The sequence below is a fragment of the Drosophila miranda genome, chromosome 3, assembly GCF_003369915.1.
Source record: "Drosophila miranda strain MSH22 chromosome 3, D.miranda_PacBio2.1, whole genome shotgun sequence".
NCBI classification, from domain to species: Eukaryota; Metazoa; Arthropoda; class Insecta; order Diptera; family Drosophilidae; genus Drosophila; species Drosophila miranda.
The window spans coordinates 21,399,063-21,412,809 of record NC_046676.1 but is presented as its reverse complement, the minus strand read 5'-3'; the positions used below and the strand labels follow the sequence as shown (position 1 = coordinate 21,412,809).

General features: G+C 43.9%; 1 protein-coding gene and 1 long non-coding RNA gene across 3 annotated transcripts in view; one reads left to right on the top strand and one right to left on the bottom strand.

Annotated features, from left to right (window-relative positions):
* The window catches only part of LOC117187823, a 25,163-nt gene extending 14,557 nt beyond the window's left edge, over positions 1–10,606 (top strand). Inside the window, exon 4 of the long non-coding RNA XR_004472375.1 lies at positions 9,712–10,606. This is a non-coding gene — a long non-coding RNA (uncharacterized LOC117187823). The remainder of the gene's footprint in view (positions 1–9,711) is intronic.
* LOC108159686 (neuropeptide CCHamide-1 receptor) overlaps positions 1–13,747 on the bottom strand; it is a 16,178-nt gene extending 2,431 nt beyond the window's left edge. For both annotated transcript variants that reach the window (XM_017293190.2, XM_017293192.2), the window contains exons 1-4: positions 13,475–13,747; positions 3,308–3,885; positions 701–927; positions 258–640 (exon numbers count right to left, since the gene is read on the bottom strand). In XM_017293190.2, coding sequence (XP_017148679.1) covers positions 258–640; positions 701–927; positions 3,308–3,660 — 963 coding nt within the window. In that variant the 5' untranslated portion in view covers positions 3,661–3,885; positions 13,475–13,747. The remainder of the gene's footprint in view (positions 1–257; positions 641–700; positions 928–3,307; positions 3,886–13,474) is intronic.

The following is a 13,747-nucleotide window of genomic DNA, read 5'->3' as shown; positions in this document are numbered from 1 at the left end:
TATGCTCTGCGTAAGTTCGTATAAATATTTAATTCCACTCAAGTGGAGTAAGTGGAAAAGTTTTTTGCCAATTTTGTTGTCGGTAAAAAAGTAGTTGGAAAAAGTTTTCTTGTTCACTTTTATGAAGTTACGTATATCATTATTTATTTGAGATCAATTTTACGGTCGATATATGTATATATCACTTTATGGAATTCTTTCTAGAGAAATTTAAGGGTTTCCACTGTCTCAAGGATTGGAAGGGAACAAATACTCACCTGTCTGACAGCTCCTTGCATCTCGCCAGGAACACTCGCCGTGTACATCAAGTGGAGGGCAATCAACACATAGAAAACCGCTATAATCACCAATGGTATGGCATAGTAGACCAGGAAGTGCAACAGGACCATTGTCTTGGCGTAGTTAGCGCCCCAAGCATCCGGATACGGATAACAGATGACAATCGACTTTTCCTGGTTGATGCCAAGATACTGCAAGAGTGGCAAGAATGAAATTAGTTTAACGACTAGTTTTCGGATTATTAGAGCAAAACGTGCCTTGAGATTGCTTCCGATGAGGGCTGGGAGACCGCAGATGATGGCCAACAGCCAAATGGAAACCGCTATGGCCAAGGTCATGCGTGTGGCCCGGCGACCGCCTCCTAAAAGGAGACGTAGAAATGTTTTAGCTACATTGGGGAATTCTTTTCCATATATCTTACCATGAGCATGAAACTTTCGCAATGGATCGACAATGGCAAAGTACCGATCGCCCGAGAGGGCTGTCAGTGTGAACACCGACACCCCAATCGATACATCCTTCATGAACTCCGACAGACTGCACAAGAAGCTGCCATAAGGCCAGTACTCCACGGTGTAGATGGTGGATGCCAGTGGCACTGTGGTGATGATGACCAACAGATCCGCCAGGGCCAGCGAAAGTATATAGCTGGAAGAGACAATTTATGTGTGTTTGAAATTTAAAGTCAAGTCAAGGCGGCCCCCCAATAGATTTATGTTTTACTTCTTGAGATAAGCAGGCTGACTTTGCAATGGGCTTTTGCTGAATTTTAGGGGTTAGGGATTCCAGCACGAGCACGTGCTCCTTCAAGTGTGATACAAATTCTGCGCATCGTTGATTTATGGGGGCCAAGTATTAGGCAAATTTTTGCGAGACAGTTGTCGCTGACTTGGGGCAAGTACAATGACCGATTAAATTGATTTATAAGGCTAAAGCTTTATTATGTCTAGAACAGAGCAGTTCCAAAATGAGTTTCCCTCTCCCTCTCTCTCTCTTAGAATGGGAATGAACTGCTTGAGGAAGCAGTAGGAAATGCTGCCATATGCCTACACTCTCTTTTACAGCAGAGACAGGGATGGAAGGAGTAAGAGAGGCTTGAGAGTTAAGCGCAGTTATCTTTGGGCAAGCATTTTTGCATTCTCACTATCTCCCCACAAAGGGCACGGCACACTTAAGCTCGTCTCTCGTCTCTTACAGTGGCAGCAAATAAATTGCGCATAGTGGCAATTCGGTCCGTGATCTCATATAGTAATTTCGCTTTTATCCAACCTCTCCGCCAACCATAAATAAGCTGCATGTGGCACTTTGTTAGCCACGTTCTGCTGCCGGAAATGCAACACCAAATTACTTTTCTGTGGCTCCGAGCTCTAAAGCCGATAACGGTCTGCTTCGGCCCTCGGGTTGGTTCGGTACTGGGACTGGCTTGACTACGAAATGCAATTTCAGCGTAATTTGATCAGTTGACATTTCCCTCAGCTTTTGGCTGCACAGAAGAGTGCCAGCCAGTAAGTTTTAAGTGCCCAGGACATGTGTGCATGGGGCTTGACTTATTTCAAATAGGGTTTTCCATCATTTCATTGCTTCCCCCAACGTTGCTTAGTTTGTTGGAAATGCATAAGGTCGATTCTACATTCCCCCCGCTCGTCTGTCTCGTATGTGGACAAGTTAATTTGAGTGAAGTGTGGTGTGTGCGCTTGAGTAACGGTTCCATTTAAAGCGGCGGCTCTCTTGAAGACACAGTGCCTGCCACAGCTGCCGCTGTTCTAAGTGGTAAATAGAGAGTGAATTTCCAGTCTATTCCTCATCAAAATGGTGCAAAGGTTGCGCTAATAAAAATGGTTCTACCCAAAAAATAATTGCCACTGTGCTTTAACCGTTACTTTGCTATTTTGCATAATCCCATTGCCTGCTCTTTCGTACAGTCTCACCAGCTCTCACCAAGCTGAGCGTAGTCACAGCTGCTTCGTTTGCTCTTAAAGACAACTCCCTCTCACTCTTTATCGCCACACTGCCCTCCACCGCATCCTCCTAGTGTCCAGCAGCGCCTCTGATACATGCTACTACACACGACCATACTGAGCGACACGACTGTGCTTAAACAGTTACTTATCTTCGTTTGCCCTTTAAGACTCTCTCGCCTTCCCTCTCTCTCCTACACTCGCCTCCAGCCTCCACCACATACATACATAGTCTCCAGCTGCCACTTACAGTGGGCTCCCCCAAAACAAGGCGACATAAGGTTATCGTCTGAAAATCATATTTGTCTCCGAGGGCATGGCTTGGCACAATAACTTGATTTATGACACACAATTTATGCAGTACAAAAAACCCCCACACACACACACACACACACGCACACATTACAGACATGACTAATTAGTTGGCTCTAACGAGGGGGGGGGGGGGGACAAAATACGAGTATCGTGTCCCATTTTGTTTCTCTGTGCAAATGCTTCAACAGCTGCCAATCGATTCATGTGCGTAGGGGAGTTTTAAGTAAATTCCGGCAGGAGGACGTAACAGCATTACCATTATCATCACACTGCCGGTCCTTCCCGCCCAGCCCAGCCCAGCCCAGCCCAGCCCAGCCGAGCACTTAATTAACTGATGGGTAGCCACGTTGCGGTTGGCGTATTTGGCGTATGCCGGCCCCAGAGGGTGGTGGATAACTTTCAGGGAAACTCGTGACATTCGCCTTTTGCATGCATAATTTGGCGCACACTTTGGTCCATTGCGCATATTTCATACAATTAAATTCAATTTAAGTTTGCCATAAATCAAAAACTCATTTTCCAACAAGCCCACAAACACGAAAGTGGACTCGTTGATATCCTGTAATCACACTAAGATCTAATTTGATCCTATGCGAATATCTCTTTACCATCTCTGGTACGTTAAGGTGTCTAGTCAATGAAGATACCCTGCAAATTGGAGAATATTTGGTATCTTTTTGCTTCCACTTTTATTCGCATTTTCGCTTAAACCTCCATTTGCAGGGTAGGGATACTTTTGCTATGCCTGAACTCACGTGTTTGGAACATTCCGCATCTGCCGCACGCTAAGGAAGACCACAATCAGTGTCCCATTGCCCAGGACGCCGACCACAAAGATCAGGGCAAAGAGGATGGGCACAATGTAGGTCTCCGGCCGCCTGCCGTAGGGCACATAGGGGGTCTCGGTCACCGGCACGCTTCCATTGTCAAGGCCCTCGATGAGGGGCGGCATCCCAGTGGCCGTTGCCACGGCCAGCTCCCAGAGAGCCTGCGTGACGTTCAGTCCCGACCCCGCGTCAATGTCAAGAGTCTTATGCTGGTCCGTGTTCATGCCCGAGTCCATCTCGATGGCGATGCTGCTAATGACGTTGACCAGGTTGGCTATCATCGGGGAATCCGTATATCCTCCTGCTATACTGCTGACTCCGTACGATTGTGCTCCGTTCAATGCTGTTTCTCGCTCGACGGAAAAACACGGATTTGTTTAAGCATAAAAGATTAATTTATTTCCACGCATGGCCTGCTGCTCGTTGCTTGTTTCTGCATTTTGCACAGATCTCTGCACTCGATGCGATGCTGTCCTGTCCTCCAGTCCTCCAGTCCTCCTGTCCTTCTGCAAACAGAGTAAAACAAACCACAATTTGTACCTTAGAAGCATTCAATTTGATTTTGTTGCTGAAATACGTGAAAATTCAATTATATGGCATTCGATTCTTATGGTTTTCTCTCGATTATTGTTTAAATATTGTGAGTATTTTTCAAGCGATTAAACACAGTTTGTTATCTGTTCTGAGAGTGTTTTAACTTAAACCAAACATTAAAATTTTGTTTTAAAATGCACTCTTACTAATCTCCTTGGGCATAAATAAACGCTCGGCTCTTTCCCTTGGCTCCCCTGGCTTCCTAATTCGGCATTCTCTTTTGGGGCACAAATTCAGAGCATTCGCATGTAAGCTTACATCTTCAATTAAAGCCAAGAGCAAACCGAAGAAGCATCAGAACCAGTGGTAGTGGCAGTGGTAAAGGGCTTTAAGCTTTAAGTTACAGATTTATGGACTAGATGCCACTCCAAGGAATGCACATCGTGTCATTACATTCCCAGCCATTAACCACACACAGATACAGCCCATATACAGTGACTCATAAAACGTAACTGACGCCCCAGAAAACTTCAATGGCTCCACCAGACGCAGGACCCACGACCCGGCCACAAGATCCAGCGAGAAAGGAAAGTCTGTGTAATTGAAATCTCTACCCTTTCTTTTGGCCGACTGTCCTGTCATTTCTTAGCAGTAAAAATATGAATGGTCTGCCATTTGCTCCGCCCAGGAAGACAGCCTCTCCTCTATCTTTTTTCTTCCATTGTCCATTCCGGCATAGAGCCGTCTGCCATTGAAGGTGTTATGGAAGACCATAAACACAGATGTCTTTGAAAAGAGAACCGTATGACTGCATTAACACAGTTTTGCATAGACCCGAAGCAGCCACCAAGTGGCGTGGCACAGTCTCTCAGATATGCTAAATCTCTCGTTACTCGGGATACCCCGACAAGTGCAAGTGCGTGAGAAAAGTGTGTTCTTTTGTGGCAGTTCCAGGTAGTGTTACTTTTGCTTGGGAGCTACTGATGTAGTTGAACTACTTCATTTATTTTCAATTACATTTAATCTTTCTGTCGGGCAACCCCACTTCAAATGAAACTTGAAATTACACTTGGATCCTTTTGCACAGCTAATTGGAAGACTTCTGGCCTAGTCGATTGGAGGATGAGATAAGGAAACTTGCCACAACTTAATCGTGGCCATGCGTATCCCCCTCTTTGAGGTGAGCAAGCGAGGGCAAAGTTTTCAGTTGGCACTATGATCTCCTCCCATAAGTTCTGCCAGCCATTTGTGTGAATGCTGTTCTACGATTATACAGCCTGCTGATAAAAATTGATTTTTAATGAATTTATTACAGCAATTAGCTCGTGGCTAATTGGATAGCACATAAAAAGACCCTGCTAGTGTGTCGCATCATTTTTAATGGTAAATAATATTTTATCGAGTCGCCATGAATGCTCTTGGACCCTTGGATGTCTTGTATGGACTCTCGATCCGGTAAACACCATCTCATCCCGAGAGCAGAGAGCACTTTAGTAGTATTAATCCTTTAATTTTCAAATCAAATTATTTGTATGGCTTTCTGTAAAATTTCTGTGCGTTTGTTCTTCGACGGATTCACAATATTGCTGTGGCAATATGCAATCAGGTTCATTGTGTTGACCTTCTCTGTCTGCCAATTACGGATATAACGACGCGACTGTTGTAATGACTTAAATGGACAAAATGTAAATGAAGTTTCAGAACAAAGGCGAATTAATTAAGTGATTCCAAGTGCTGGGCCGGCAGAAGAAGACCTGTTTGATATTTCCTGGCATTTCCAAGTTTCAAACCCGAAACGGGCTAAAATGTCAACAACTTTCGCACTGTTTGCAAACTGTTCAGTTTGCCCCTTGGCCCGTAAGAGGAGTGCAGGAGTAGTGCGTAGCGTAGGAGAAGGTAGGGGAGGGTCGTCAGTTCTGATACACTTGTTGTACAATTAGCTAATTGAAATTTTGACATTGTCGGGACCTTTTGATTAATTATTCCGTTTTAAGTCCATCGAATATGAGTTGTGTCTGCATGGGGCATGGGGCATGGGGCATGGGGCATGGGGCATGGGCCATCGTAAATACAATGAATAAATTCGTAATTCTAACGAAAATTGAGCTATTTTCGGTCTGTCTGCCATTAGGCTGACAAATAAACCTGTTAGCCCATATCAATAACTGGCTTACAACTGGCGTTTCCCCCACCAAAAAGGAACCAAACAAAGCGGCAAAAGAGACAAACTGTTGTGATTTATGACAGAGGAGATGGCCTGCAGAGGTCCGCTTATCTGGTGACCATCTGGATGTCAAATACGTATCTATGGACTTCCAACGAGTGTGCTCCCCCGCTCGACCCCTTGGATACCCTCTACAGATGGTAATGGATAAACATCAAACAGAATTAACAATATTAAGAATATAAATAGATTCTACACTTTAACCTAGAGAAAAAACCCTGCAATTTGAATACTTCCCAGCTATATGCCTATTTTCCACTCCAGGATACCTCCTGGTCTGTACATAGATCGACTCAATCGTTAGTGGTGATGTTTGTAGCCGTATGGGAGTATGGGAGTCCATACATTTGATAAATCAATGCAATTTATCAGTGCGGACACAAAGCCACTTAAAACCCCCTGCCCCCCAGCTCCGTCCAGGGGCAGTACTTTTATCTTAACTTTCGGCAAACAGTAGCCCCACACACGCTTCGGGCAGAAAACAGAGATCACCACAGAAGAGAGGAGAGCAGAAATGTTATCTATCAGTCGCTTGGGACTTAGTGCGTCTCATAATAAATGCAGTTAAGTCGCCTGCAAATGTTCGGGGGATTGTCGTGGGTGGCATCCGAAGGAATGTATATTTTTTGGAATAAATAACGCGGATTCCAGCGCAGAACGGGTGGATAGGTAGGTCTTGCCCTTTGCCATTTCCCCCCGTATGGGAGGTGTGTGTTTTTCGTGAAATATGCGTTGCCTACACAACACAACACAACAGCAATACCAAAATACCATGGGAGACAGGCTTTGGCAAAAGATTTGCGAGGGCCATTTGTTTTGCGGCATGTAATTGAATACGCGGCGTTTGCGCACGGTTGTATGCTACAAAAAAATGGGTTTTGTTTGTTTTTTTATTTATTTACTCAAAAATAATGAAAGCACAATACAAATACAATTATTATGTTTCAGGAAAAAACATTGAAAAATTGCCAAAGCTTTTACGGAATTGACAGGCATTCGCTTGTCATTTGAATAATCCAATAAATATTAACACATATTTCCTTTCATTAGGCGCTTTAAATGTTTTAAATGTTTAAAGCAAATCCAATCCTCCGTTTAACGATGCCAGACACCACCCTGTGGATGGGAAATCCCCAAGCAATAGAATGTTCGGGAATACAGCAACCACTAAGGAGAGGAGAGGAGCGGGTCATAAAAAATCAAATTTAAGCTCCGCTCAAGCCATTAAAATACATTGTCATAGTTATATTTAATTTTATCCGTTTAAAATCGCCTCGGCATTAGTCTTCTTTTTTTTTCAGTTTATTTTCATGTTTTTTCCTTCCTGCAAATCGCTTTGCCTGTTCGCACTTAATGTTGGGGGGAGGGGCGAAGGCCTAGAGGAAGATTTTTAAGAGGAACAAGGGCCAACAATTTTGACTGTCATTATCTAGATAAATTATCGCCCCTAGGCATTGTTTTTATGAAATTCCATCGGCTTTAGGCCCAGAACAGCAACCGAAATCGATTGTCACAGCAAATTGCTTTGAACCTATCATTAGAGCAGTGTCCGGACTCCAAACACAAGGAATGCCAAACCATTTTGGGGCAGGGATAAACACTCGATGGGGAAAATGGTCCGACCCTGCTCAATCAATGCGGCAAAAACTTTAAATTGCATATCGCTGTACCCGCATGGGCGTTGCCTTTAATAACCATGCAGGAACATTGTACGAACATTAGTCCTGTCTCGTACAATTAGATGGCGTTCTGGCCGCTCGTTGAGGCCCAATTATAGTGCATTAGTGTGTCGTAATGGAAAGTTAGTTTACAACAAAGCACAGCCAATGCAATTGTCTGAAAACTATCCGGCACACATACTCGTACATACATAGATACACATAACTAGGAGTGTGAACAGAACAATTTTCGCTTGGCATATCACATTATTTTCCATCACGCAACAGTTGCCAGAAAATAAAGCAAATCGCTTCCATGATTTAATCGAAAAGAGTTTTGCACCGCATTTTTGTTGTAGCAAAAATGATGAAATAAAATAGTTTGGCTTGGTATTTTTAATATGTATTTCAGCAGAATTATTGTATGTTTTTCATTTCTGTATTTTTCTCACGTTGCATGAAAATTCTACTCTCTTTTCTGGCGCTTTAATGAAATCATTTTGAACATCAGAGACTCCATTATTGCATTTCACTTTATTTTCCTTCATCCGTTTTCATTCTGAGCTCCATAACCTGCTGCAATTTTCAAGAACTATATAATTGCACGCTAAAGAGTGCCAATTTTTCCTCTCGCTTCAACTTATCTTCTTTGTTTTTTGGGAGGAAGTCCTTTGGTCATATAAATAATGTTCCCCGACACTTGAGTAATGGCCCTCGACTGGACAAAAGCGATTCGATTGCTGTTGCGGGTGACAATTTGAAAGAAAAATGGAATTGAAAATGGTTGTTTGGCCATTGAGACAGAGGAAAACATACCCTAACTGTTGCCACAGAAGATTTAGGGATCAATCGATCTCTTGACAGCTTCCTGAAATGTAAATGTCTGCTGATTTTTATCTCTCCCAAGTCGGGGATAATGTCCCTAGAGGTAACAGAGGCAGGTAGGAGTACTACCTACTCTTCCTGTTAGCAAATGTACCCCGAAATCCCGCCAAGGATTTCCTTCACACGTTTTTCTTTCAATTTTTCACATGCTGGCAATTTCGGTTTTTCTCTGGCACTTTGAGGCTCTGCTTGCTTTGAGGCTCATCAATTTAAATTTAATTTTATACCGCGCTTTTTTTATTTTCAAGCCTGCTTCTTTCTGTCTTCTTCCCCTGTCTGTTTGCCAAGATGAAGCAGAACAGAACATAAATGCCAGAAATTTGCATAATTCAGCAATCGCCTCAAAGCTCTTAATTTCATCTGCGCCCCCCTCTCCTCCACTCTCCACTCCTCTGTATTTTGGACATCTTTGGGTGTTTGTTGACACATTTCTCGGATCAGCATCAGTCGGGTCGGCCGTCGAGCGGCTTCATCAGTTAGGCAACAGTTTGCGTCCCTGCCCCCGCCCCTGCCCCTGCCACTGCCACTGCCCCCGCCCCTGCGGGAGTGGAAGTGCCATCGCCGACGCCTCGACACATAAATTTGTTAGATGGCCGCACTTCTGGCCCACATCCCATTCCAGAGGCCTGTGGACATCAGCACATATATCATTTTCATTTTGTAATTTGTCTCCCCCTCCCCCGACAGCCGCCGCCAGCTTCGTCACGGGCCATTTTGTGCTGAATGGCCCCCAGTTAATTGGTTGGGTGCTTTCCTCGGCTCCTGCTCCAGCTCCTGGTGCTGGTACTGGTGCTGGTATCGAGAACGACGGTGGGGATTGGGATGGGGATGGGGATGGGGGTGGTGGGTGTCGCCTTGTATTAAATTACATGACAGCTGACATGAGGTGCTAACGGTGCGGAGACGATGCCCCCCGGCGAGCTCATTAAATGTCTGAAAAGTGTGGGAAGGAAGAAAGATTGTCGTTTATCAATTAAGTGAGGGAATTCCCGTAGGTTTATGCAATTTTAATTATTTCTTCTCTGATTCAGGTGCAACCGTGAGTCCTGGTGGATGCGATTGAAGAAATACAACTTAATGGAATGGATTTCATAGGCAATGGCTCGCATTTCGAATTATGAGCTTCCATCATAAATTCAAGGATTACTTGAAGCTTTAGGAGATTATGTCTTCAAACTTTTGCGTGAATCCAATTTGGGTGAAACCCCAAACGATAAATTAGTTCGCGCTGAGAGCCAAGTCAAACCAAGACAAGTGCCAGCACTCCTCCTCCTATTAGAAGGCGAATAGTCGTTCGCCTGACATTCCAATTAATTCCGAGGGCGGAGCGCTTATCAAAAGCGTTTTGCCAAAGGCCAAAGTACAATATTCGCAACGTCTGGTTCACTTACGGGTTAGTTAATTAATGAGATGGAATCCGCAGAAAAACTAGCGCACCAGAACGATGGTAATTCATAACCGAAGGACAACAACAGCGGGAAGGCACCCGCCTTTAAAAATTTAAGCTTTTGCGAAGGACCAACCCTGCGGTTTCGTGTTACGCACAATCTAATAAGGCTAATTGCACACTGGTCTGGTCTGGCCTGGCCCAAATCATTGTAAACTGCGAGAAGAGGAAGGACACGCAGTCTACCAACTGTAGATTTCGTACCTGCCGCATCATCGATGTGTTTTCTGCAGACGTCATCTGCCGCAGGGCAAAACAATACTTTTAATCCCCGCACTGGCACGTGCTCCTCCGTCGACAAATCGTTCACACACAAACGGTTTCGATATCAATCTCCATGAAAGCAAAGAAAGGAATCTGGAAGTTGAAGATGAAGGAGCGGAGCGGAGTCCCACTCTGGTACTTATTTATTTGACCTTTCATTTTGCAAGGATATCATTTTACATTGGAAATGAAATAAAATAATATTCTTTTGATGGCATATTGATCGATAATGGCTCTATTTTATAAAATTCATTCAAGTATTTTATCTTTAAAAGACATCTAAATCCAGGTATTCAGAAACGGCTCTAGAAATGGAAATGGCTCTAGAAGCTGATCAAGAAAATTTATTATCGTACTCTACACCTGCTGTACCTTCTTTGTACTCCACGAATGAGAAGTATAAATGAATATTACTTTTGAACTTTCCCAACTAAATCATTTACCATTTGCAGAAACAAAGCAAGATTGCTTCCGCTGCTGATTTAAATCAAAGTTGGACAACAATGGCCTGGCTAGCAATCTTGCCACCGTCGCTCAGAAAGCCAACAAAGTCGAAAAGTGCCAAAGTACGAACCGAGTGAAAGACAAAGGAACAGGGCAGACCAGAGACTCTTGACAAGTTTCGCCTCATTACTTGGGTGTTTTGTGGTGATTGGTTTTTGTATGATCTCTCCCACCATCCCCATCGCCATCCCAAAGACCAAACCTAAGTCCCGGCCAGTTGGGGGGATGGGTACGGGTCCTTTCACAAATGAATTCCACACTTGAAGTGTCAGGCAAACAGAATTATTTGACGACGTGTTTTGTTTGGTTAAATGAAACTCTCACACGAACATGCCTGTCCAACAACTTTCCGAAACTAAAACAGAGAAAAAAAATGATAGTAGAATGCGAGGAGAGAACAGGTCTCTTACATTTCAATTAAAGTTTCAGTTTCCACTTCGGCTCTGGGCCCTTGTGCCCTCTTCCCTTGCGACTAACACCTAAAAACAGTTCATTTTTTCCTCCTAATTAGCTGCCCTTGTTGGTTGCTAGACTTTCAGTGCCGACTGTGCCACTAAATGCCGCCATCGCTGTGTGCAGCAGCCAGAACACGCGCGTCGCGCGTACAGCGAGACCCCACGAATGTGGATTATAAAAATTTATGACTCATTGAAATTAAACGACTGTCATTCGTATATATTAGCGTGGCCAAATTAGTTTGTCTTAGCAGATGTAATGCGGCCCAGCGAGATAGATAGATATATTAGTGTGTGGGAGCAGCGATATAACAGGCTCCAGATCGGGTTCGTATTTTATGCATAAACTACACCAAGGGAGGAGCCCCAAAGATGCATATCAAATTATTCTGTGAGTGGGAGAGGCATGTGGCCAAACATAAATCAGTGGCAACCTAAATACATAAATATCGTGCAATAAACATATTTATAGGGGTGAACTTTTTCATGGCACTGAATCCACACTCAAAGGTAGCCAGGAGGCGGTTGGGTTGGTTCTTATCTCTGCGAGGATTTGTTCACTCGAACAACCCAAATGTTTGTCTATTTGGGCCTCCCTTCGATAAACGTATTCCTGCTTTCAGGCATTACCGTTACCATTACCATTAAACTATACTATATAAACTTTGTCTTTAATTGAACTGTTCGCTAGTAGGCGCCAAAGCAATTGCAGGAATTTATTGATGAGATTTTACGATTTTCATTTGCTTTTACAGAATTTGCCAAGCAAAATGTTGGCAGGGTAAATCTTTTAGATATTGTAGGCATCCCAAAACATAACAAAGTCCACGAAATAGGGAGCTTTGTATATGGGTGCGATGGGATGGGTGCGATTTGATCAATTTGCATGGTCTTCAGGCTATTTGTTTATATTCGTTGGATTGTTTTGCTGTCGCGTCCGCTAATTGTAAACAAATTGAAGCTCGACGGACTAGATGGACTAGATCGTGTCATGAAGCACGCCCTCGTGTATATTACGCTGGAGAATGGGATTCGACAATATTAGTCTTCGTGTGGTGGGTGGTGGACGGTGGGAGGTGGAAGGTGGAAGGTGGAAGGGACAACAATTGGGCAATGAAGCGCCATAAACCATTGGGATTCCACCCTGATCTCGTAGCTTTTGTTAATGGTCATTGCCTGTCTGGCCTGTGGCCCTGAGCCCGTGCTGCCAAAGGCTAATAAATGGCACGCGCCATGCCGTCCCTGCACTTGCGCTTGCACTTGCATTTTAGTGTCCCATTTTCCATACTATACCATTCCACCCCTTGGCATCTCGTAGACCGTTCCTACCATGCCATATTTATCTTATTTCTGTGCATTTTCAAGTGGCCAGGAGATTGTGTTGTTTCGGTTTTCCCTTTTTTCTTTTCATTAACTTGGGAGTTTTCCTCTGGGGTTGGCTTGTGGTCTGGCTTGCAGCATGAAAAGGGTGTTCCCGAGACCCAAAATAAAACACAAACACAAGATTCTGGCTTCCGACACTTTGGCTCGACTGAAACGTTAATGGCCTTGGGTCTTAAATGGGGATAAAAAGTAGTTTCCACTGAAATGTTCATGTCATATGGAAGGATTCCGAGTGTACTTCTTTATATGGAAACGATGCGATCCAATCAATAAGAAAAATGGCACTAAGATGCTAATTTCTTTGGCAAGTTTTTACAACTGCCAGTCAACGATTTATAGAGCCAGATCCAAAAAAAAAAACGAAAGGCGGAAACGGAATAAACACAAGCCGAAGCAAACCGGAAAGAGAAACAGAACAGCCAGACACGGAGGTCCGTTCCTGTCGATTACGATGCGAATGCATATATCCGTTTTTCCGTACGGACGACTGCAGTTTAGGTGCAGTTGATTGTTTCATGCCTTCTCCTTTCAGTTTCCTGTTTCAGTATCGAGGCCCGACCCGCACTATTTGTATTCACGATTCAAATGTCGGTAAGTGCAAGTGAATTTATTGCATTCCCGGATAATAGAACTGGAATGTCAGCTGTCAGAGGCGAGACAAGTGATGCCACCGATCGATTTATAATTTAACCATTTGCGACACACTTATCTCTATTTGCAATTATGGTTTATTATGCTTACATCTGCGTAAAAGTGTTTTCCGTGTTTAAAACAGACACACGCGCGAACGTCGGCAACACTCCCTACCCCACTGGCACTCTCAGACAGGATACGGAAGAGCGTAATGTTAAGTGGGAAACACGAACACGCTCAGCACTTTGGCCAAATTGTGTTTAAAACACCACACACGAGCGGACAAACACGGGGGAAGAGTTCAACAAAATTTATTGAATTATTTTTGGCACTTGAATCGAATCAACCGGATATTGGCCTCAACGCCTCAATATCGCAAAC